General features: G+C 56.0%; 1 protein-coding gene across 3 annotated transcripts in view; it reads left to right on the forward strand.

Annotated features, from left to right (window-relative positions):
* Window positions 1-25,780, forward strand: part of Sema1a (semaphorin 1a) — a 120,083-nt gene that overhangs the window by 41,060 nt on the left and 53,243 nt on the right. For all 3 annotated transcript variants that reach the window (XM_089545142.1, XM_089545143.1, XM_089545144.1), the window contains exon 2: window positions 11,915-12,149. In XM_089545142.1, coding sequence (XP_089401268.1) covers window positions 11,975-12,149 — 175 coding nt within the window. In that variant the 5' untranslated portion in view covers window positions 11,915-11,974. The remainder of the gene's footprint in view (window positions 1-11,914; window positions 12,150-25,780) is intronic.

Here is a 25,780-nt window from a genome sequence, read left to right on the forward strand (position 1 = left end):
ATTGCTCCGAATTGTTGTTGGCTTTCCGCTGGGGTCGGCTAGCCATCGTGAACGTGATTATTTAATTTTGGGGGCCAGGTCCCACCCCCGAAGGTGATGGGGCCTCAGGCAGAGGCACCAGCACGTCCGGAGAGAGAGCGGCCGGAATGTTTTCTAGTGAGCCTGTGGCCTGGCGAAGGACCACCTTCCGCCTGCGGAGGTCTGGTCGCGGAGACCGCGAGCGGGAGCGGCTTTGACTGAGTTGAGCTTCAATTTGGTCCTGAACGACAGAGAGAGCTGTCTCAGTAACCTGTGCCACTATAGCAGGCATGATTTTTGCCAATTCGGCCTGAAGAAGTTGCTGAATGGAGCCCCGGACCGCTTCCATGATTTTACCTGGCAGAGCATCAATTTCGCTCTCCAGGTTGTACAGGCGGCTCTCCACCATTGGCAGCCTACCAACCACTGTGCTGGCCGACTGCTGCGACACGCTTGTCAGCCCAGATGCGACCGAGGCATTCTCATCTCGGTCCTCCGGCTCGGCTAGTTCTATAGGCTCGGAAGGACCAGCTTGAGGTTCTTTACGTCCCTCTAACTTAGCCTCCAGCTCCTGAATTTTACGCACTAGGAATTCTGTTTGGCGCCTAAGTTCAACATTTTGCCTCTGTAGGGCGGCTTCCGTAGGGGAGAGGGAGGGAGAAAGAGGCCCGGAGGCAGCCCTAGCCCAATCGCTCACCTTGTTTTGGGCGGTCGCTAGAGGCGGGAAATCCCCAGCGCTGAAGTTCGGCGACCTCGCCTGGGTCCCGGACTTCACAGCCGTCTTGACATGACCGGACTTGCCCGGCGCAGAAGTGGACTTGCTGTCCTTGGCATTGGTGGGCGGAGCTTGCTTCTGAGCCGACTTCCGCTTGCTTTGACTCCGTGATGGTCCCGGCTTGATCGGTTTCCGGTACTTGCCGACGCAGCCGGCAGCACCGGTGAAGTGGGCACCCGCGCACAGCAGACATCGGGGGGTGCACTCATGTTGTGGTATGCCCTCGGGTGTGGTGGCCACCTGAGAGCCGCAGAGGCCGCAGCGTCCCGACTGCGGCCGCGGGCAGATGTCAGCCCGGTGCCCCACCGTGCCGCATCGATGACAGGCGGGGATCGTCTTCTTGTACAGTCTCACAGGAATGCCCTGGTCGCTGCAGAAGATTTGGCGGGGTACCTTCTTCCCTTGAAAGGTGACCACTGCGATGGCGGTGCCGCCCAGCTTGCGCACAGAAAGTATTTCTCCGTGTCTCCACTCCAGCTTCTGCTTGAGGGAGGCCGACGTTTCGCCGGGGTGAACGTTGATCACTCCCTTGCAGACCTCGCCAGAAGCCTTGGCGTGCCCGCGAAACAGAAGCTGGCGGTCGCCGACCGTCAGCGTGACATCGCCGAGGAGCTTCTCAGCGGCTGGCACAGAGTTCACGCCACACACCAGCACATTTTGGTCCCACACGGGCCATACAGAGAGTTGCACCTCTCCACAGTCCCGTATGATGTTGCGCACGGCAACTCCGGCTTCACCTGGAGCGAAGGTGGCCTTCAGATCCAGCGTCTCGCGTGGCTTGAGCACCACGATGAGGTCGTCGCGTCCAATGCGCGGCGTCTGCTGCGGCCGCCACTGGGGTTTGCAAGTTGCACCCTTCAAGGCCGCGCCACCGACACTTCCTTGCGAAGCGTGCGGGGACCGAACTGCCGCCTGGTGCTGGGCGGCGGCTCCAGTTGGCTTGGGAGCGTTCGTCTTCTGCCGGCGTCTCCAGATTTTGACCATATCTGCCAAATAGTCATCTTCCGATGTTGGAAGGTCCTCGGGTTGAACGGTTTCCATGCGTACGACTTGCATGGACAGCGGATCATAGCCGGTAACCGTATTTGGAGCCGCCATCGCCGGGGAATCCCCAGCCGGGGCTGGCGAACGCCGGCGAACGCCCCGCCGCCGTTAGGCTTAGCGCCGCGGCGGTGGGCGCAAGCTTCAAAATCTCAGAATTTCGTCAAAAATGGGCCCACCTTGATGGAAGTGGGGCCCACTTGTGCCGCTGATCTTCGCGGAGACGATGGTGCCAAGATTCGTGGGGTCCGAGTTGACAGACCGCAATAAGGAGCGATCAGAATAGGAGCCGATGTGCGCCCGTCTTCTCCCTTCGCGCGCCCTCAGCGTCCAAGCTTTCATAGGATCCATGTATAAAAAAAATGGCGGTCCGAATTGTCCAGAATTCGGGCGTTTACGGATTGCAGCGACACGCGTGGTCAGTAACGTAGTTTGCAACTTCGGCTTTGTTGATACACAACCGCCTGGAAAGAAATCCAGTGAAGCAGATGCATTTACGAAAATCCATAGACATAACAGTCTATTCGTAAGCACCCGGGGTACCTCGATGACCAAAGGCGAGCGGGCATATACGACACCCATAAGCACTCGAAAAATGGCTGCTGCGACTAAGGCCTTCTTTGAAGCGGAGCTACCCTGAACTGAGTCTGCCCACCAGATTTGTCCAACATTTAAAAATAAAGTGTTTCTCTCTCTCTAGCCGCCGTGGTGGCTCAGTGGTTATGACGCTCGGCTGCTGACCCGAAAGATGCGGGTTCGATCCCGGCCGTGGCGGAGGCGAAATTCTAGAGGCCCGTGTACTGTGCGATGTCCGTGCACGATGAAGAACCCCAGGTGGTGCAAATTTCCGGAACCCTTCACTACGGCGTCCCTCATAGCCTGAGTCGCTTTGGGACCTTGAACCTCTATAAACCATAAACCTTATCTCTCTCTCTGTCCAACTGTTATGATCAAAGAGTTCTGGAAATTTATAGCAGCCGTTTGTTTTGTTCGCCCGTGACGTGGCAGCAGACAGTGAATGAGGAGCCTCGAATGCGTTGCACCTGTGTCATCGCCCTGAGCTCAGCGTACAAAGAGCAAGGTGATCGGCCACCTGCCAGTTTCCGACCAACTCTGGCTCGCACCGCGCCGAGTAAACAAGCTCACGCAGCATGGGTTACCGGAGCGTGTCCTCGCTGACGTCACGAGAGGCGCTGCATGCCAGCTCACCGGTGGCTTTAACGCTTGCTCTCATTTGCTCTTCCACTCGGTCCTACTCAGCGGCACAGTCATCTCCACACCCGTGCGTATCCAGCGCCGTGTCGGGTATCGATCGCTCAGTCGTGTGTCATCCGCTTGCTTTGACACGGTCGCACGGTGACGCTGGCTCTCACGAGCCAGGTGTTCTCTCTCTTTCTTTTATTTTGCTCGTACTTTTTAATCCAGCGCGAAGTTCGCTGCCATTACGTGCGCGCCAGGTATCACGAGGCCCCCGTGTTTGCTGTAACGCTTCCGTCGGAAATGAAGTCGTCTCGAGAAGCACCGCGCTGTTGTTAAAGCATCTCGAAGGAGTCAAGCTTGGCACGGGTCCACGAGCCCTTGGGAAGGGCGTCTCTCAAACGGAAGCGCTTTGCGGCGGCACGACGACGGTAGTCCGCAAGTGTTGATTCTATGCTCGAGCGCGCGGCGCCTGTTTGCTCGGTAAACTCTACCGTTTTCCCCGCGAACAGGCAGCAGGAGCAAGCCAAGCAGCCGTTCGGCGATTCTGTCTGCGCGTCTCGGAGCGATCGGGCGTCTTGCTCGCTTCGTCGGGTCCGCGCCCAAGTTGACCTCGCTTCGGTTCGTGATGAACGCCGCCGAGTGGCCCGGCCCTTTCTCTCCGCCTCTCTCTGTTTCACCGAGCTTGATCACCGCTGACCCCGGCTGGTTCTAGAAGGGTATAGCGCTGCTACCTTGAACACGTGGCGCGCGCGCACGCACGCAGTTGGTGTCTGGCATAAGTTATAGCGCCACTTTCGGCTTAAGAGAGCAAGGGTTTCCGAGAACCGCGAGCTGTTGAGGGTGGTCTTCTACCCCAGCGTTTTCTCAAGTCTCTGCTCCGTGCTTTTAACGGACGGGTGAAACCTTTCCCGTGTGCTCGGTGCTGTCTTTCAGATTTGGCCCGATCTCTCCTCCTCTCTGTCTCGCTATAAAGAAAAAGAGGGGGAGGGGGGTACTAGGTAACTTGGATGAGAAAGCGCTGAGGCGTCCAAGCCCCGTCTCTCTGCTCTGGAGGTGAGCGTGCGGAGGCGTGAGCGGTGGCGGCAGACCCTCACGCGCCGTCGCCCACGCGTTGATGCCGCCGCTGGAGAGGAGTGCGCGGTCGGCGGCTTTCTCGGTTAGTTGCCTCGCCCGTAGTGTGTGTGCATGTGCGCCGCGGCGGTGAGTGTGTTGCTACGCCACGGGGCGTTTATAGAATACGCCCGCCCACGGTCGTTGTTGCGATTGAGAAGGCGTCCGTCCGGCTGCCTCGCTTCTCGTGAGCACGCGCGCATGCGCGACCTGCGATCTAGGCGCCATGTGTGTGTATGGTCTGGCTAGTCTGGCCTCACGAAGCGGTCCGCTGGAGCATGGCGCCCACTGTCGCGACAGCTTCGCAGGGTCGCTGCTGTTTCTGCTGCTGCCGCTACGGGACTCACGTCTTCCCTAACAACAGCTTGCGCGGAGAAGTGCGCATGCTGCTTCGCTGGAGCGTGCGCTCGGGCACGTCTCTCCTACTTTTTCTTTGCCGAACAAAAGCGTCGCGCGTCGTCGCCGTAAACAATGTCGCCGCCGCTTGCTGCTGTCTCGAGGATAGATGGGTCGCCCTATGTCGCAGCTTTGCTTTTTTTTTTTTTCAGCCCGATTGTCGGCTCCGGAATATTCACTTGCGGCTGTAGGAGCGGCGTTGAATTCGGGATTCTATGCTCCGGTGCACACCCGCGCACGTGAAGAAAAAAAAAGAAGAGGCAAGCCTCGTTGTGTGTGAGTTAAATGCTTCCAGCGCGCGGCTTCTCCGAGCCATTACCGTGTCGCGTGAATTATTTGGCGCGCAACTCGCTGGCCGCTGTCAGCCTGTCGGGAGTTCGTTTGCGTCCCGCTCACGCAGTCAACCGTTTCTGGCCACGGAGTAAGCAGCGTCTCTTTAAAGGCGAGAGAAATCTTTTTTTGTCGAGGCCAGTAAGGCGTTCATTTTGCGAGCCTAATAGCGGACATGTCCCCTGGGCGCTGTCATCTCGGAGGTGTGCGCGTGACGCGCCTGAGCTGCCACTTGGCACCTTCCGCGGGAGAGTCGTGCGGTGCCAAGTGCGTGTGTACTCACCGGCTGCCAGAGGCGCATAGAAGAAGGACGCGCGAAAGAGGTGCGCCCGCGTGATTGGCAGCCCGGTGGGCGTAGGCCACTTGGTTGTTTATAGCGGCCACCGCTACTAGCGCTCACGCATTCCTTCCTCGCTGGCGCATACTTCAAGCACACGTGGGCTTCCTCGGCTTGTGGCTTCACGAGGCAGCCCACAATAAAGCCCGAGGTTTCGTCGACCGGGCAGTGGATGAGTCTGGCTCCCTGAATTTCACGAAGGACTCCATGATCACATATCATGATCTCACCAATCATTTTAAACTAGAGAGGAGAATTTTCCCCCCTCCAGACAAAAGACTTAGTAAAGAACAAGAGGTTACGTGGCGTCGTCTACAGACGAGATCGATACGCACCCCATCACTCCTCGCGCGCATTTATCCAGATCTTTACAACCCAAACTGCAAACACTGTGGCCAACGTGCTACCTACGATCACATCCTGTGGGACTGCAAAATAGAGCCACCTCCGGGTGATCTAGCTCCTTCTCTCGAGCGGTGGGAGACCGTGCTGGCTAGCTCTGACCCCAGAACGCAAGTTTTGGCGGTGGAGTGGGCTGACAAAGTCGTCGAGGGCTATGTACTCTCGACCACTTAACGCGACCTCTTGCCAAGCTCTTCCCGGCGAATAAAATGTTTTACAATCAATTGTGGCTGGCACCAATGTGCTACTCGCGTATACTGCGGTACTGTGGCCACAGGCGTGTTTTAGGCTAAATTATCGACCACCAGCTGAGTCAGGTTCCTCTCTTCTTCACCTCCCGGTTCAACCGGACCATTTAAAACATGCCGCTAATTGCCGAATGCGCAGAATTTATTTACAGTCTACAAAAGCGGTTAGAGCAACCTCTTCGTCAGGGTGCGGCCTCTCAACACGACACCCACCTCCGTTCTCGTCTCTCGGCCCGACTCCAGCGAGCATTTCTCGAAGCCTCCTCTCTTCCTGACTCCTTCCACGCCAGCTCACTCACCGTGTATGAATGTGGAGTTTGAACATTGGCCTCACGCCACCGTGGCGTTGCATTCGACCTTACGTCAATTTAACCAATCTGACCAGCCAGTTGTATAGCATGGCGTTTCCTCTGAGCTACCTTTGGTGCAAGTGCCGCGTGTAGTGACGCTGTGCCGTGGATCGCGCCGTGGGTGATACGTTTTCGTGGCCGTGGACGGAGAACATCGCATACGTTATGGAGGGAAGTGATGCACTTGGTATGCGAACATGCTTGCGCGAAGGCTTGCGCGCTGTATGGCACTGCCGCCTCATGGCTTCACGCGCGCGCAGCCGTTGATGTCATTCGGGGAACATGTCGGGTGGTTCCGCTCGGCGGGACGCGTCAGCCGTGTCATCTTGTTTTCTCAGGCACCTAGTCCTTGTCGCCTTGTACGGTACGGCGAACCTTCCGAGCGCGTGGCATGCGCACGTACGGCTGCGGAGTAAAGTAACGACTGTTTTTCCCTAAATGCCCTCCTTCCGAAGAAGCTGTTGTTTTCGGCGGACACGGCGATGTTAGTCGCTCTCAGTTTGAGACGGAGGCACGGTAGCACCTCGGTGTCATTCGAAGGGGGAGCGCTAGTTCTCCAACGCAGGTGTCGTCTTTGCCGAGTTAATGGGCTTTGGGAGGTTTATGTATAGACTTTTCTGGGTCGACGTGGCTGTAGAGTGCAGTTGCGATAGCAGTCCTGATCCTTGAGCTGTCCACTGCTAGACGGTTCCGTTGCGGCCAACAGCCACTCAGCAAAGAGCGCCTGTCAGTCGTGTTTGAGGCAATTGGTTAGGTTGGTGAACTAGAGGTCACGGCGTAGCGTTCGCGTTGCGTTATAGTTCATTTCTATATTTTATATATATGGATTGCCAAGCGAACGACCCGTCCAGACTGAATCCTGGCCGCGTAGCGTGCGTGGGCTTCAGCGCGCCCGAACGGCGGCGCTCCTTGTATGTCTAGCGGACCACCGTACAGCTCACGTCCGCGGCGCAGCAGCAGCAGCAGCGTGGTACAAGCGCATCAGGCTTCTCCGCTCGTATATAATCTGGCTCTCGTGACCGCTTCGCTCAAAGGCCCGGGCCGCCGCACTGCCGGGTCTCGTGTGCGTTCGCGTCATGTCCAACCGACGGGACAGCCCGCCGATGCCCAGAGAGGGCGCTGGCGGGCGTGCGCGCGCGTCAGACCGGCGGCGGTGGCAGGTTCAGCAGCACAGCAGCTCTCTCAAAATCGGCTTCTCTGCTGCTTCTTTTTGCTTTCGGTGTGTGGCCCCCCCCGTCGCTGGCCGGAGCCAGGCAACGCCTGCCGCTCCTAGAGAGAGCGGCGGTTGAAGCAGCCGCCGCCATGACAGCGCGGTCACGCGCGAGCGACGACAACGACACACGCGGGGCGCGCGAGGTGCCTGCGTTGCCCTTAGTTCCGTGCAGCAGCGCTGACAGCGACTCCCCAGTGCAGCGTACATCGGCCCCGCGGCAGAGATAGGTTTCTATGCGACGGGCTGCTGCAGTGCCCCTGCTTTATGGCCTCTGCGCCTGTGTTCGGTGTGCTTTCTCGCGATAGCACCTAGATTTGTTTGTTTGATGCCCCCCCTTTTTCCAGCAGAAATACGTTTTCATTGGAGCTACTCCGGCGCAGCTGCTTTCGACTCGCGAGCTGTTCCTGAATACGCTCGGTGTATTATCCTAACTACCCTTGTTGGGCGGCAATTTTCAAGCCCGTGTACCGCTTTAAACGCTCTTCTTGTTTTCACGCGTTCGTGATTAGCGACTACAGCGTCCTTTATTTCTTTTTCCGGCACGTGTGCTCACTATAGCAGGGTACCGCGCGGTTGCGCATGCCGAGCACTGCAATTTGCGCGCGGAACAAAGCGCCGAGAGAAGCCCAGGCTATTCGGAGAGCTTGCGTGTTTCTTTCGGATTGGTGGCTAGGTGTGTTGTACCGAAATTTGTACCGCCGTCGCTATGAATAATACAAGATGGCTATGTAGAGCAGCAGTTATCTCAACCCTACATATTCTAACATCTGAGCTAAGAACCCCTTTCGATCGGCTTCGAATACGAGAGGCGCGGATTTTCTCTCCGGCCTACAACATCATGCAGTGCGACGCGAATAAAGTACGGGTCGTAATAAATGTGTCAGGCGGCCCGTTCCCCAACGGCGGACGCCAAACACTCCGCAGCCGTCCATCCCTGCATCCCCGCTAGGTGGCTGGACAACCTTGAGTCGCCGCCTTCCCCAAATTTACTGTCAGCCAAACGGGCACGAGCCCCCGCGTGGCTTTGGGCGCTGAGATAATTGTACGGCGCGTGTGTGTGGTGTCTCGAAAGTTCCGACGAGGTGGCCTTGTTCCTCGGCCGCGGTGCACCGTACTGCGGTGAGACGAAGCCGCGCCCATCGCGCGCGGCTTCGCTTCTGTCTGGAGCTCGCGCCGTGCACGTTTCACCCACGTCGGTAGCCGTGCTCTCTCTCTTCTTTCCCCCGCGTTTCGTGACCGGGGCCCCTCGAAGGAGGAGGAGAAGGAAGGCGCACCACCGCGGCGGCGGCAGTCCTTGGTGCACGGCACGGCTGTCCGGTCGCGTTGCGTTTATGCACGACCGGGTGGGCTTGGACACGCCGCAACCCGGCTGCTCCCGCTGCGGTGACGCTGCGCGGGTCCGGCTGCAGCAACGGTCCGGTCTGTCTGTCAGAGGACCGCTCCGGCTCTTCTTCGTCTGACGCGTCTTAATTCCGGTCTAGCGGCTCTCTGGGACGCCCGGCTTAAAACGTTTCTCTCTCTCTATACCTCCTCCGAGCTGGCATTGCGAATAGCACTCCCCGAGTGAGTCGCCTACCGCTGACGCGTCGAACTCCTTGCGGTGTCCGGGAGCGTGCTCATACGTCGAGGAGAAATTTCGGAGGGCATTCGCCGCTAGGCTCGCTAGCTTCTCCGCTCTGCGCGCGATCTGGTCCGGCTTTGCTTTCTGCCCTGCTTCAGTTCTTACCGAATACGAAATCGTGAGTTTGGGCCGCGTGAGTAATATCGCCGACGCGTTCATCTCGCTTAGTGCGATCCGATGTCAGGCGCATCGAGAAATCTCACGCCTCTTTAGCGCTTACTCTTTTCAAAGAGAACAAATCGCCCTCTAGTAACTCGCTTACGGTAGTTGCCAAGTTTGATGGCGAAGTATATTCGCCGGTAGCAAAGCCATAGGACGCGCTTTGCCCCATTCTGAAAGAAAAGTATTTCACGGAAAAAGCTGTGGCCCGGAGCCACTGGATTCCGGAAAATTCCGGAGCCACTGGATTCCGGAAAATTCCGCTTCGAAGGCGGCGGAAGCGAGCTCGCTGCAAAGCGGAGCTTAGTCAGCTTAGTCGGAGCTCCATATATACGCCCAGGAAGGGACGCGAGGACTATTTTTTTTTTCTTCCTCATACCTTTCGGACCAGGCGCCGCCGGCAGCCGGACTCGGTCCACCAGTGCCCGAGCACCCCGCGCTTAGCAGCTCGTTCTTTTTCCCGTGCGAAAGATCACGTGGGAATGGCTACGGCTCTTCGTGTTCGGGGGATAATAGCCCGCATTGCTCGTCGATATGTGCAGTCGGGGGATTAGCGGGCACCGAGCGGCTGGCGTTGGGATCCGAACCTTCCCTCCCGATCCCGACGCAGAGCTCGGGAACGAGGGCTAGAACTAAAAAAAAAAGAAAAACTCGGCGAAGTGTGGACGCATGTGGCTCCTGCATACCAGCTGCGCGCACTCGCGGGGCCACGGCTTCGATGCGATTCGGCGCCGCCCGTCGATACATGACGGGCGGTCCCAGCGGGGACGTGTGCGTACCAGCAGCATCTTTCTCCCTCCCCCCTTCTCCGCGACCCGTGGGCGTGCTTCCGTGTGATGCGTCGCCAGCGTCGCTGGGTCGCTGCTCCAGCTTCCGCAGCCGGCATGCCGAACTGCGCGGTGCGGTGTCGCGGGTGTGGTTGTCGCCAGTTTCCCGCGGTTCAGAGAGTGCGCGAATACAGACAAGGCCGGTCCGAGGCTGCCGTGTCGCCCTCTTTGGGTAGAGATCGCTCTCGGCCGAGGGGTCTACCCACCGTCGTGGTGTCGATGGACGAAGGGCGCTCGGAGGCCACGCCGAGTGCGCGCGCTTGAAGCCCCGGGGGAACTATAGGAGAAACAAGCGCGCCGGTGGACTGCGACGGGCGAGCGGCGCTGCGTGCCTTGTCAATGACCGCTAATGACCCCTCCCCGAACTCCTTCCTTCCTCCCTGTGCCTTCCCGGCGGGAGTCTGTACTCGTTCAGGCCGAAAACGTGGTCGGCCAGGAATTGGCTCTTAGCCTTCGTCGAACTCGGTCGGTCGTCGGCGAAATGTCGTTCCTTATCAGCTTCCCCGCTGCGCCGCCTTGGCTGCCACGGCCGCCGCTGTCTGTGGCCTTTTATCGACCCGGGGGAGACTGCGCCCGTGGTTTTCCTCGTGTGTGAATTCCGTTTCCGCCTTTGGCCGGGACGAATTGCCTTCAGAGGCGACGACCTCTGTAATCGAAGAGCGGCCGTTATAGATATCTTTCTGCGCTGCGTTTGTTTTTGTAGCGTCGTTTGCTGTTCGTTTGATCGACCTGTCTGACTCGACTGTGGTCGTAGACGCTTGCTGTTCCCTTCCCCGCCTCTTTCTTTTATCTATTTTTCCCGCAAGGTTGCGTCTGTCACCGAGCCTTACGTGAAAGCTCATGATCGAGCGAGGCCGCGACCGACGCTTCGATTGCGAGAGTCACGCGATTATATATCCTGCGCACACGAGGCGCGTAAATGCACAGTTGAACGCGGGCACGAGACCTTGAGGAATGGGGCGACTGTTACTAGGCGCATTTCCCACAGGGGACAGGTCTGTAAGCAGCCCGCTATATACTCGTCCACGCGCACCAGCTCTGAAGGCCACTGACTGGTTGCCAGGGAAGAGTGCAAATTAAAAGGTCTTACTGGAAGTCCAGCGTCGCGTATAGAGTCGGCCGAGAAGGGGGCTTTTTCTGGCACCGGTAAGACGTCGAGGCGACGTTGCCAGCGAGCGGACGTGGGTGAAGGCGAGTAACGGCAGTCCCGGTGGGCATTTAAATGTCCGGCACGTTTGACCCGTTGCTGCAGGCGGTACACAACTCTTTGCTCAGCGGGGACATCCTGCCGTTAGTTTACGAGACACGTTCGAGCATCCTTCGCATTTGAGGTGAAGGCTCCTTGCCTCGTAGAAGCACTGGCCATCATGGCACCTTGAGTGTAAGGAGGCCCAGAGGTGCGTCTTGGTACCGATTCTGAGAATAAGAAGGGCGAAATCTATCGGATCATACGAACAGTCACCTCTTCTTTAGCTAACCGCTCTTGTCAGTGATTTTTGTTGTTCCGTAACCGGGTGCCTCTGGTCAAGAGTAGTGTACGGCTGGTCGGGAATACTTTTGCACGTTCATAAGCGGTGACGGTTGCGAGACCGGAGCGTGAAGCCAATTACAACAAGCGCTCCTCAGTAAGAGTTAGCCAGAATGTACAGCAGACCACACCGAGGCGGGTCACCCGTCCAACGGGAAACGCATTGTGTTCTTTCATGTGCATAAGTCGCAGTGGTGTACTATGAATGCCGCGTCTGTGCTCCGGGACTTGGGCAGGAAGTGCCAATTAGTAGTGGGCGTGCGCAGGTAAGCGCTTGCCATGTGGCGAGGAGGAACTGATGTTGCGCGTATTGTTGACCCGACGTTGTGCTGACGACCTCTCGTGTTTTGTCCGTGCAGGGCCGATGGGCTGCGCCGTGAGGCAGGAGAGCATCGTCGTCCGCCGCTAAGGCCCCCGCGATGGGGAGGCCCGTGGTGACCCCCCGTGGCGGCACCTCTCGGCAGCAGCAGCCGCGGTGGCCCACGCGGCTGCTCGGTGCCCTGGCGGCGCTAGGACTCGTGCTGCTGCTGCTGCAGCCAGCGCACGCCGCCTGGCAGGACGCCCTGGTCGCCAAGAAGACCGTCGCCCAGCTTCGTGAGTGGCATCCCCCCTCCCTGTTGCACCTGTGGTTGCCCCGTTTGTTGTTGTATTCCACAGCTGACGCGCCACCTCATCTGTCCTGAACGAGCCTCTCCATGCGTAGCTGATATCGCGCTGGTACAATTGACAGCCCAAGCTTCTCAGTAACAGGCGGTGGGGCATGCTTTGTAGGCTTGCTTTCCGCCTGGGGAAACTCGTGAATGAACGGAGCGCTACTACGTACACTGGCAACATTCGTCGCCGACTCCTCCGGAAGCGTAGGGGGAACACATCTTTTTGGAACGCTGGCAGCAAATCACGATTCACGCGGGGAGCGCTAGGCTGTTCTTGCGCTTTGCGCGGACAGTGTGGTGCTGCGCTTCAGTTCCTTACTTAATGCACTGACTATCTTAATTGTCAGATTAGTTGCTTACATGTAACGGCAGATGAGAGTGATAGCGGTAATATGAGATGATGAGTAACGCGACTTTCCGAAATTCATATTTTGGACTCCCAGCTTGTATATAGCCTATAACCTCAAGATTCAGAGTGGATTCAGAGAAAACGAGCACCGTGGACTATAATCGTAGCGGAATTATAGAAGAGTGAAATAGTGCTGAGAACAGAACATATATCGGATTACTTGCTATAGGGCAACAAAAATCATTCCCATGGGATGTCAAACGTAGCTGGGGACGTCAGAGGTTCAGGTCAGGACATTGAGATTGGGACACTTGCTGGAATAGGTTGGCCGCGACTGGCGCAGGACAGGGCAGGTTGGAGACAGTTGGGAGATGCCTTTATGTTGCAGTGGACGTACGTAGCCGCACGTATACAATTATGATGGCGACAGTGAGAGATATGAGGTCATCCGATCATCGGTGTTTGTTGCACACTGTTTCCAGTGTCTGTATGGTAGCCTACGTATATGTACAGCCTTTGACAAAAGTTTAGAGTGCAGGGCAGTTCGGTTGTAAGCCATGTAGTTGGTCATGTAGTGGGGAGAGGAACAGTTAACCTCGAAAATATTCGGAACGCCGGGAATGCGTAACGAGCCACGTGGCGTGGCCGAGAAACAAACCCCCGTGTGCTCTAAACTTTTGACAAATGCTGTAATACGTCGTGGTCATCGCCGTGTGTAGCCCGATCATACGGCACGCGGTAGCCAATACCCGAGTTGCTCGTTTTGCGGCGTTCTGCATTTGGGACCTGTTTTAGAGAGCGTAAAATATATGTACGAGCGGAACCTTGACAACATGTAATGTCGCGATTTTAGAGTCGCTGCGTTACTCTGAGCCAGTTTTAAACCGGTCGTTTCAGTGCTGTCCAGGCCCGCTCCTCTGTTCCGCCAATACGGCCGCAAGCCTTCGCAGCCAAGCATGCGTGGAGCTGGAATCAGCGGCGCTCCCCGTACATATACGGTAGCCGTATCTCTCGGCGTCCTTTTTACCGCTTCCGCGGCCACTGCGCGGCTCCGCTAAAAGCCCTTCGTCGCCGACTGACAAGTTCCGCTGCCGTAATGCAGGCGCGGCTGAGCAGGAACAGCCTCGTTGTCCCTGACTCGCCTCAGATGGGCGCGCCCACCTGCGCAAAGCCGGTGTACAGTTGGACGGCGCGTGTTACGCGCGTGCACCCCGCTGTGATATGAGCGGGATTGTCAGTCACCCCCCGAGATACGCGTTAACGGTGTTTTCGAGCTGCATGCGCCCCATTTGAATAAACGCGACAGGCGGTATGTTATTCGAAACCTGCTCCTGCGGAACGCCTTTTTTGTTGTTGTTTATTTCTTCCTCCTTACGGTAGCGCGTGCCGCTCGCCTCCGCGAGAGCTGTTGCCACTGCCAAGATCACGCTTTTCAGGTAGAAGCGCGCACTGCGATCGCTAAGTGCCGCGCGTTGCTCGCCTGTTCCATATGGAACCCTGTTGGAAGTGCGTGCGTATACAGTAAAAAGCAGCAGCCTAGCGACTATTCGTGCGATTATTCGCGCGGCGAGGGATGCCGCTGAGAGCGTCGGCGCATTAGAACAGGTTCTCTAAACATCTACAAGTTCCTCCACACACTTCTTGTACACCTGCTTCCGTTTCGACGTGCAGCCATCTGCTGGCGCCGTCGGGGGGGGGGAGGGTTTGTCACTATTCTGTCGATTACAGTCAATCCGAAGAATCGTACAAGCTCGTTCGATCAACGGCGAACGCGTTTAGTTAGTGAATCAGATTGCAGCAACGAGAAAAGGCATGTTTTTTTTTTTTTGGTGCCGCGAGGTCAACCGGTCGAAACTGTGCTGTCAGCGCCGACACTCGGACACTTGCACGTGCTCTTTCTCTCCGCTAAGCACCCCTCCTCGCACCTCTCGTGGTAAGCCTTGGGCGACACAGTTGCGATGTGCTGTTCGCTCCGCTAGTCTACGCGGAACTCGTTCTGCTGCCCCCGTTATGTCAGCGGCCCGGCGTCTCTGGGCTGCGCGACTGCGTGCTGCGGAAACTATCGGGACACGATACTCGCCAGGGAGGAGCGGCTTGTCACCCCAATAACGAGCACTGTGCGGGGCACGCTGGAAGACGTCGTCTTGTCTCACGTATCGGGGACCTCTTCCCGAATGCGGGCTCTGCCAGCCGGCTTGGCAATCGGGACTCGCTCCGCGCTCGATTGTCGTATGTGGCTCAATCGAGACCCCCCCCCCCTTCCTTTCCCACTCGCGGCTTGCATGTGCACATGTATGTACGAGCTCGGTGCTCCGTGTCGGGTTAAGCAACACGCGATTCGCAAGAAACCGGCCCCAAGGGGGGCGCGCGGTGCATGTCACGCCGACTGGTTCACCGGCGTTCGTGCGTGTAGTGCTGCTGCGTGTACGGGTATCGGTTTGCCTCGTCTAGGCCATGCGTGCTTTCGGGGACCGCCCCCTTTGTCTTGCCGGGGAATTAACGCGGTGTGAGAGTTCCTTCTAACTCACCACGTCTCGTCTTTTTCTTCACTCGTTGTTTATGGGTCTTTCTTTTCTCTGATTTTGCCTTTCGCCCCGAAGGATGGAGATGATGATGCACCCCCCGCCCCTTCATCCAGCCTACCGCGCAGAATTCGTTCGCCGGTGGCGGCTAAGCTTCCGCGCTTTCGATACGCCCTCCGCGATCGTGCGCGATGCGGAAATGGGCACACACCGACGCGCCGCTTTCTCCCTCTCTCTCTGTTCACGTCTTTTTCATATTCATTTTGAGTTTTGCAACTTCGTTTTCCTGCTTTCGTCCCGCTTGCGTACGAGGCGTCGATTTACGATCGAGTTTTGTCTCTCAACGCGCGCGTGGTCCCCGGGGTCAGCGTTTCGGCTTTCGCGTGACCCCGGATCGCTTTGTCGCTGTTTCCTCGTATCTCTCCCCGTCCCGCCTCCTTCTCTCCGCCGTGCTTTTGCTCGCGCGTGTATACGTGCGGCTCCGTCCGCGTAACGCGCGTGTCTCATTTATTTTCGCTCGATCGCCGCGAAATGTGTGCGCGAGGCGCCCTCTGCCACTTGTCACCGTGGCAGCGAGCACCCCCCCGTACGTTGACCCCTTCGCGCGAAGAGGGTGGGCCGAGACCGCAGTGTGCGCTCGCTGTATAATGCGCATGTTGCGAGGGAGAACGGGGGAGGGAATGTGTAATACTACGTGTAAGCCACTGCGGTAGCGACGCGAGCGCTGTTTGCGCAGCGGCCCGGAGAGGGCGTGCGTCGAATCGTTGCGCAAGATGTTCTCCACCGCTCTGCCGTGGGGTGCCGCGGCTAATATAGCGACGGGACTTATTTCCTCAAAGGTCCCGGGAATGGGGCATTGCATGGGTGATTGTACAGTTTAGTGCGACAGTTAATGCTTGCTGTGATGCCACCTCTCATTTGGTGCGACGTGGCTTTAGTCGTCTTTTCCTTGGCACGTGGAGTATGTAGGGCACGTTGACGAGCCTTTGAAGGGACAGGCATGATCGCGGTAGTGGCGACGATCACAGAATATATCTAACACTTTATGTACGACTGCAGGGTTAATTTGAGAGACATGAGAGAGTCTTTTTCCTTGCAGTGGGTGTAGTCAGGATGATGATGATGATGATGTACAAGGCGTGCCGTAGCCGGCGCTGCAGGAACCGAACTGTCCGTGTTGCAGATCGAAAACGGGCGGATCAAAAAAAGTTCGCATGCAAAAAAAAAAAAAATCGTAAATCACTTTCTAAAAAAAAAACCGAACAATGGTAGTCGGGGAACTAAGAGATGAAGAGAGCTTTGTGGGAAAGCTCTGTAGGGGCGAAGTCGAAGGCGTTGTTTCGTGCGCTCACTTCCGTTGGCCGCATTTTTTTCCCGCGTTAACGTTCCGCCTTTTATCTTTTTGCTTTCACCCGCGTTGTTCTCTGTCTTTGTACGATGCCCACTCCGGGCCCTCGTTTCGCGCAAAGCCCACTGCCGTCGGCGTGAATACTAACCACGCTGCTTTTAGAGTCCGAGCGTGCTTTCCTTACTTGGTTATTTTGCTTTTACGAATACAAGGAAGGGCACCGCAGACATCATCTTGCTGCGCCGCTCTTTTCGTTCGCGATTTCAAGAGCAGCTAAACTCGGAACTTTGTTCACGAGCGCATCCACGATGGCGGCGCGTTCGTGACCCGCATATCTGCACGAATGAAGCCGTGTACGGTCAAGACCGCTACTCGTATTTATGGTAAGCTAACGCGAAGTGGACCCACCGCCGCGTCTTGTTGTGCAGATAGTTTTCATTTAGTCTCACGTATACAGCGTATGAGTCTGCGGCGGTGTCCGGCGTTTATTTCTTTTCCGAGCGTTTCGCCCAGCGTGGCTTCCGCGAGAAAGGGAGCGTACTGCGCGTGCACTTAGTGAACCTCGCGCGGTGGGGGTCGGGGACGGGGGATTCTGGGAATTTCATTGACCGACAACGGCGCAACGTGCGTTTGGCCCCGTTCTTTGCGTGCGGCGCATACCTTTGTTTCCTTCCCCCCCCCCCCCCCCCCTTCTCTCCCGAAAAGTTATTTGCGAGCGCTGCTAGCTAAACATGGGCCTCAGTTGCTCACAACTTGACGTTCTATTCCCTCAATAGTTTAGAGGAGTCTGACCAGACGACGTGTCGAGTGATGGTCGTGACGAGCTGCGTGCTCTGGTTCAGGAATCGTCGCGAATGGATCGTGAACCCCCTTTAGGTAGCGTTTAAATTCAACAGGTCTGCGTGAAAATTTATACAAATGCAGTGAATTGAATGTTTTTATTTGTTAGGAACGGTAGAGTACTCTTGAGCGTGGACGACGCGTATACTGTATACCGAATTGCCTGGCCAAACAGCACCTCAACGGGCGGCCCATTTGACGGGCTACTTGGCTGATTGACGGCTTGACCTATCGTCTGCGTCGCTGGCCCGTGAGTGCCGTGGTTGCTATGCCTGATCACACGCGTATCGCGAGAGGCTCGTGGTCCGCGTTCTCCGCCATGGGGTGCCTCCGACAAACGCATCTCTTCGCAGCGTGCCTTGCGGAGTATGCTCACCGCGTCTTATCGGTCAGAGAGCCGCGAACCCGGCGCAGATAACGGGAGGTTGGCTCGTGGTCTCCCGCACCGGAATGCATAATCTGCCGGTGTCTGGTTTCGGCCCGCGCCACCCGGATTAGACCGGCATGGGGCGGCTGCTGGCGCTGGTTGTTTGTCGCCGCCACCGTGCCACTGCCGCCGTAAGGCCATGACTCAGTCGATGGGCGTTCTGAAGTAAACAAAATTTTGCCGTCCTTTCTCTGGGGCCCCCTCCTGAGGGGGCCGTCACTACCACCGCCTTCGTCGCGTGGGAACAGCGTCGCTCCGTTGTCCCGTTACGGCTAACGTTTTTATTTATTTGTTCGTGAGGAGAACCGGCGTGAAGATATTGCCCAGGCGCGTTTGCGATGGTGCAGTTTTGGACCTCAGGTTTTGCTTTAGAGTGTAGAGAAGGGGAGCGAAAGCAATGCAATGCTTAGGTTGAACCCTTTGCGACGAAGTGTGGGTAAGAGAAAAGGTAGAACGTTTGACTCGCGTAGCACCGTTGTATGTAAGGAGCCGATTTCGATGCACTGCGAGAGAGCAACTATAGCCCGTTGTTTACGGTTGTGACTAAGTTGTTTGAGATTGTGACCGTATAGACGTGTAGGCCGTATTCCCCCCCCCCCCCCCCTAGATATTGCACGTCGAAAGAAATGTCGCCTTCCTTTGTCAGGACAGAATGCTCGCAGTTCCCCTCAGCTCTTCCTATAAGTTGTGAACTTTGCCTATACTGCCTCGAAACTTCAGAATCGTTATAGTGTTCTAGATCTCAAGTCGACTTCATATATAATAGATTTCAGCGTAACGAGGGAAATCATCTCATTTCCAATCTAAATTGGGCTCTGGCTTCCATTGTTATGAAACAGTGGGGGAACTGTGTAGTATATCTTTGCAACGGTTACAGCCCTGTACTTCTATATTGGCTCTGCAGAATGAAATGCAACGTTATGTAAGCGTAAAAGCAACGGTTACTGCGTGATTCTGATCGCTAAGCTTGCTTTTTCGCTTTTAATTTCCCAAGTTCGGTTCTTCTTCAGAAACATGATCCCTTTGACGTCATTTCTAGCACAATGCAGAGATAAGAATAAGCCCCGTTGCCGAGCGCGAACTCATTGTATTCCTTTCACGCTGCTCGCGCCTTACGCGAACTTAAGGAGGCATTTTCGACGCCTCTTGTAGCGCGTTGGCGGCGAGGCCGTGTAGCTGTGTGTGTTCCTTCGTTGCTCGCCGTAATCCCGTCTATGTTTAGCGCCAATCGATGCGAGCGCCTGTTTCGTCCCAAATGAGCTCTCACACCTTGCCGCGCTGTTCCTCGTTCGCTTTCCCGCTCTGGCTTGATGAAACTTCTGCGCCGTCTCACCTCAGTGACGGGAAACTGTATAGTGCACACGTGGTACTGCTGCTTGGAAGCGCGCAATTTCGATCTCCGGTGAGAGGGGGGTGGGTGGAGGGGTGCAAATACTATAGCTCTGTGGAACAAAACTGCCGGCGCCTGCTTAGTGGAAACAAAAAGCTGTTTGTTTTAATTCTTCCCTTCTCTCTCTTTTTTTTTTTTTTGCTGCGGATTACGCAAAAAAGGCGCGTATATACTCAGGTGAGACGGCTTTCCCGGGCGAATGCAAATTAATTACGAAAAGAGCGCCGGTGTCGTAACACGAGCGTCTTTTTTTTCGTGGAGGCGCGCGTGAACGCTTACTGAAACGCTCGCCCCGAGTGTGTGGAGGTAGAAATTAATTGCTGCCGCCTCCGGCGGAAATTAATTGGCACTCCTACGCACACACAGGCACCTGATTTGGCCGGGCCTTGGATGCCCGTGTGCACATTTTCATGGTCCTTGCTTGGTTTTTCCACCGCGCTCTTTGTTGGTTCGTCATTTGGCATTTGCTGTACTTTGGGCCGAAGTTATCGAGAAGATGCGCATGCATGGGGGAGGGGGGGGGGGGGGGGGGGGGCTTTGTAAACTCCGACGTCGACGGCGAATGTGTGCTGAACACAGGAGCGGCGTTTTAAACTCAACTTTGAGCACGGCCTAGACTTTCGAGCACCCTCCTCACTCCGTTGGTCGCGCAGGGCAGAGAGACTCCAGCGTTCAGTTCTGTAAGCACGGATACTTGTGCTTTTATAGGGAAATCAGTTTTTCCTCCCCCTCCCCACCCTCTTTTTGTCCGGCTACCGCTTGATGCATTAACGTTTGACGCCAAGCGTAAACTTTTTTTTTTTTTTTAACTGGCGTGTTAACCTCTCCGGGGATTGGTGGCATCCACATCGCTGGAGGCTTTCGAAGCGAAGTTGTGACGTCCGCGGACCGATCTCAACTGTATGCGCTCCTAATAATCGTCGGATTAATAGTCAATCCCTCCGACCGGCGATAAATGGACTGGCCCGCTTCCTCGGGAGTAATTGAGCGACCATCTGCGTGGCGCGTGACTACGCGTGCATCGCGACTACCCCGCGATTACGCGGAACCCGATCTTCGGCTCCGAGTACTCGAATGGGCGGGTCCTCAGACCTCATCTGGGAGACATCGTCCAGCTATGGTCCCTCTCTCTAAGTGCGCTCTCTGGAGCAACCGCAAGAAACGGGCGGTGGACGACGCGCCCGCCAGAGACGTTCTCTTCCTTCTTGCCTAGCCCGCTCATTGCGCCAATAGTAATTCATATCGAGAGCACCGTGACGTCGCTCGAGTCCCCAGAAGGCATCGCGAGACAGATGGGATGCATCAGTGCCGTTGTATGGCTTAGACATGTGCATGTGCGTATGTAGGCCGCTTCGTATGAGAACGGGCAATCGCTACTGCTGGTGTCGCAGGTCGCCTTCTCTCTTTTTTCCGGCCAGCGGGCTGTCGAGGGGGCAGCCGGTCGCCGTTGGCGTATTCCGGTTTCGGAGCTCGTCGGCGCCGAACACAAGTGCAGCAGGGGCCCGCCCTGGAGCCGACCCCCTCGTGTTGTTGCCGGGCGGCGTGCCCTCTTGGTGGTGCCCTTTCCACCGACCCTCCTTTCCTTTTCGGTGCACCCCGCCGCCGACGTCGCCGCCGCTGGCGTTGCTGTTGAGGGGCCTTTTTTTCCCCTTCTTGTGCTACCCACGAACCTGTTATTGTTTTGTCTCCGTCGGGTCACGGCCGGCGCGTTTTTTTTTATTATTTAGGCTGCCTACGTGGAGCTTGTACATTTTCAAAAGTTACATGGCAGCGCCGTGGGCGCGCGCATTCGCGTGTGCTTGTTTCCTTTTTTTTTTTGGTCTCCTGTTAGATTTTCGGCGTGTACCTATGTGAGAAAACGCTGGGCGGATTTTCGCTGCCTTGCCCGTTCACCGCGCCTGTGTTATTCGGAACGTTCATAGATAACAGCGATCATAGACGATATCAGTCCATCGAACCTGTCCTCCAAATGTCGTGCGCTAACCGGAGAACACCGTTCCTCTTCTCCCGCGGTGCCGTGTCACACGAAAGAAAAAGAAAAAAAAAACAAATTCGTCTTGACAACGTAGGCGTGCTGCTGATGTGTACGCTGGGCAATCGTGGTTGCCATGGGGACGGGACAGTCGAGAACCGTTCTATCTTTCGGAATAGCTTCGAGAATTTCGCCACCTGACCCGAGTGACTAGTGAGTGTTTGGACACAAACACGCGCTCCTTGGAGAGACCGCGCGTGGGATGCAGACGCAGTTCTTTCAGTCTCCACTCCCTTCAACCCCCCCCCCTCGCACTGTACAGTTCACGTCTGCAGCCAGAGAGAGGACAGTTACCGCACCTTCCATTTCTTTACCTTATATGCCTGATTTACTGATGTCATCTGCACCCCCGTAAGTTTTCCCGCGCTTTTGTGTTAAACGGAGTGTTAAAATCTCGCTCCTGGCCGTCGCGTGAAGTGTGTACCGCGGATGTTGGAAATAAAACCTGCATTCGGCATGCTGCGAGTTCTTTCTTTTCCCTCTATATTTTCTCGTTCCTGCCGTGCAGAACAACTGCGAAGTGGCCAGGAAACGTTCCCAATAGACTTGATAGCGCAGACCGGTCGCGTTATCCTTTCGCACTGCGGGCAGTGTTGCGTCCTTGGATCGGTGGTTGTAATGGCGCCGTTAGCCCGAGCGGACGCCGTATAGGGCGGGGTCAAACGCTTTTACTAGCTTTTCTTTTTCTGTCCTATCTTGTAGTCGGCGTTGATTCGGCTCTTGCGGAGCGCTGTTGGATTAGCAGCCGTGGCAACGCTTGCCGTTCGTTCGTCCACTCCTGTTTCAGGTTTGAAAAGAAGCGGCGGGGGTTCGGGGGATGAGGAGAGAGCAGTGCGCGGGGTGTGCAGAACCGGTTGCCGTTAATCCGGCGGCACGGGACGCGGTTTGCGGGGTCGAATCCGGAGCGGAGAGGGGTTTCCCTGGGGGCAGCAACGCTTGTTGCTCCGCCAGGGTCGTCGGTCGCCGCTCCTTGCCGCACGCGCGCGCAGCCCGTGTTGTTTTGTAGCAGTGCGCCGTTTCCACGATTGCGTGCAATGCGGCGCGGTAGAGAAGAGCAAAGCTTGTGCGCAGGCCCGCGCGTTTGTTCTTGCGCTTTACAAAATAGTTCCACCCCTCGTCGGAAATCCTCACGGCGGTCTTTTACGCCTATTAGAGCCGCTGTCATTATTAGCTCGTGTTATCACTTCTGCGCTGTGTTCACCACGGCGCAAATAAGTGACAGGCCACGGAATAGGTCTAATTCGCCCGTGACCTGTGGCTTATTTGTTTGTTGGCGGTAAACGTATTGCAGTAGCGAGAAAGTGATTGAAAATCAACTGGTCCAATTTATTGTCTAATTAAATGCATTATTGGTACACTGATTTTGGCAACTACTCTTTAATAGTACGAGTTACGAAGATCCGACTCAAAACGCAGGCGTGAGCAGTTTGTGGTAGTTTGTGGAGGTTATAGTGGCGCCGTCTGAGCTGTGTAGTTAGCTTTCGGTGCCCCCCCCCCCCCCCCCCCCCCCGAAGTCTTCCATGTTTTAGCAGTTCATTTGAGTATCTGAGGTAGCGAGAAAACCAGTTAATCTCAGTGTTTTGGACCAGGTGCGGAATGCTGATACATAGGGGCTTTATGTTGTTTCGGAGCTGGTATGATCAGAGATGTCTGGGCCGTCATGACACGAGTTTCGCACGGTCTGAAAATTTTGAATACAGTTTCGTGCAGTCTCGTTATTGGAGATCGTTTAACCTCTCAATGCGATGACATCACAGGCCGCGCGAATCGCGCAAGTTGCGGGGAACGGCGCGTCGAGACGAGGCCTCCTCAGATCTGTGACTGTTTTTTGGGAGTCGGCTGCGCGTATGCGCTCCACATGGAACAGGAAATGCCCGAGCAGTTACTCAGTGCCACCTTTTTTATTCGCCATTTCACAGGTGACGTGTCTGTTTGCGGAGCAAACTCTCCGGACCACTTCAGCGTGCCTACTCGTGAATCGTGCGCGCGCGTGTACCCGTGAGGAGTTTGAGGACAGGTATGATTCATAAACGCGGCGGCTGGTATGCGTGACTCAGTCGTTCTGCGTGAATCACGGGAGTGACGTGGCAGTCGAACGCCTTCAGGGGCTCTCTCTAAGGTGAGATTAGGAAATTTTCGGAAGTAGTCGTCAGTGTGGGAGGCCTTTGTCATGAAGTGCAAGTAACATAACCGATGATGATGATGATCAACACTCATAGATCGACTCCATCAGCCGCGCCCTTAGTGTGTGTGCTGCACAGAACTAACTAACCGATTCAGGGTGCTCCACACGTGCTTGCCCCCAAGTTCGGTCACTTCATTCCTCTAATCATTTCATTCCGACTAGAGAGAGAGAGACCGCTCCGAGCGCTGGCGAGGGAAGAAATGGAAATTGCGCTTCTTCTCCCGAGGTGACTGCGCGAGTGCAGTGGCGCGTGCAGTGCGCGCGCCCGTCAACTTGGCGCGCTTCGCAAGCGTCGTCGGCGTCGTCCAACCGCGCCGCATACTTGGTTCCGCGGAGGGCGGCCTGCTTTGCGTGCGCGGCGAACGCGCTAATGGAGACGGCCGTGAGAGAGCCCCGAGCGATGGCCTCCGCGCGCGGGTTTGCTCGACCGGAGGAGGAGGAGGCCTTGCTTGTAAATTCTGATGGCGCAACCCCGCTCTGCTCTGCGCGGGGACAGGTTTTGATCTTAGCGGGTTCCCGCCGAGTAGCGTTACTTGCGCTCGCCGTAGGGGGCACGCCGAGATTGGCTCAAAAATAGAAGACGCGGCCAACGCGCTTGTCCCCGGGTTTTAAATAAAGCGGGGGAGCCCGTTTTCACATCGCGTGCGCGGCCGTTGTGTCGTCTCGCGATATAGCATCGAGTCACTTTTCTACACATGCATTTGTGCGTGTGTACTACAAGAGATGAATAGTCCCGCGACGCTACTGCCGTTGAATATTTGATTCGCCACAGCGGAGTCAGCTAATCTACGCAAGGGGGTTTGCCTGATCACGTAGCCGCTTGCTTCAGAAATGCTTCTTCGCCGTGTTCTGGTTTCGAAAAAGAAAGCCACTACCCCTCCCCCCCCCCCCCCCCCCCCCCCTTCCTTCAACTCGGCGAGTTTCTCGAAGTAACCCTTTGGGCATCCCGCGAGGGAAGGATGAGTGCACAGTGCGCACGTTTCTGCGGGTTTCGTCCTCACAGCAACGGGAATTCAGCCGGAATCCGAAAGCGATGCAAACAGCGTCACCGCAGCAGCGCTGCTGCTATGGTATACTCCTACTTTACTTTTGCGTTGTACTTCACTTCAGTTCACTCTACTTTCGAAGTCGCCCTTTCGCAACAACTGGGACGCCCGCCGCGGGGCATGCGTGCGGCGGCTCCTTGCCCGTGGGCCAGCTCGGCGGCCCCGGGTTGGTCAGCAGCGGAAACAGCTCCCGCCGGGGCCCTGTACTGCGGCTTCGGCCCGGGGCTCGCAGCTCCGGATGCGCGTGGGCTGCATGAAAAATCGGCCCGGAGTTGGCGGCGCGCTGTGGCTCGTTGCTCGCTTTCTATCCGGTTCGAGTTCCTGTGGCCCCCGGGCGGTATACAGAAGGGGGGGCACCGACCTAGATGCGTGCGCTTGCGACAGCGTGGCGTGCGCCTGGGACAAATGGCTCGTATGTAATACACCGAGTGGCATGGGCACAGCGGCGGGGATTGTGTGTGCGCGCGCGGTTGCGCTGGCTGTAGATGGCGGGTGTGCTAACGGTCCCGTGATAGGGGCACCGACGGGTGCTGTTGCTACACACGCCGACAGTGATGTATGTGAACGAGTTTCCGGTGCGTGTAGGGAATGGGGGAGAAGACAGTTGACGCGGAGCAAAACTGACAACCGGAGACCTGGATCTATAGATTAAATCGATGGTGCGGTGTTGTATTGAAGCGTCACTCCTTCACCTGGCTGTGAATTGATGTCTGGCCGGAATTTCCCGTCTTTTTTATGTTTTTTTGGGGCGGGATATATGTGCAAGGATCCTTTCTTTTGTAGCCGTGTTTCAAGCGCTTATAGATTTCGCCAACAGCGTTGCGCCAACCTTTTAAGAGATCGTGTACTGCATGTGAGCAGGTTGAGGCGAAATGTAATTTTTGCCTCTTCTTTATACGTTCTTATACTGCATGCCACGCGCACATGCACACGCACACGCGCACACATACATAGAGGGAGAGATAAGATTGCACGGAATATATATACAGAAGATAGGACAGCCGTAGCTCAGTTGGACATAGCACCGGAGTCGAAATTCGGAGGTCGTGGGTACGGATCCCACCGTCGGCACGTGGTTGTTTTGTTCTGCTCCCTAATCAATTATGTTTAGGTAATAGAATAATTACGCTCTTAATCTCCCATTGATCACGCCACAAATTAAAAAGAGAAACATTTGGTTTCGATGGCTGTTGGCTTCTCTCTCTCATACATACATACATACATACATACATACATACATACATACATACATACATACATACATACATACATACATACATACATACATACATACATACATACATACATACATACATACATACATACATACATACATACATACATACATACATACATACATACATACATACATACATACATATAGAAGAAAAATGGCGATAAATTTAGACTAACCCATACCAAAATATGTTAAA

The sequence above is a fragment of the Amblyomma mixtum genome, chromosome 5, assembly GCF_055824585.1.
Source record: "Amblyomma mixtum isolate Tamu chromosome 5, ASM5582458v1, whole genome shotgun sequence".
Classification (NCBI taxonomy): domain Eukaryota; kingdom Metazoa; phylum Arthropoda; class Arachnida; order Ixodida; family Ixodidae; genus Amblyomma; species Amblyomma mixtum.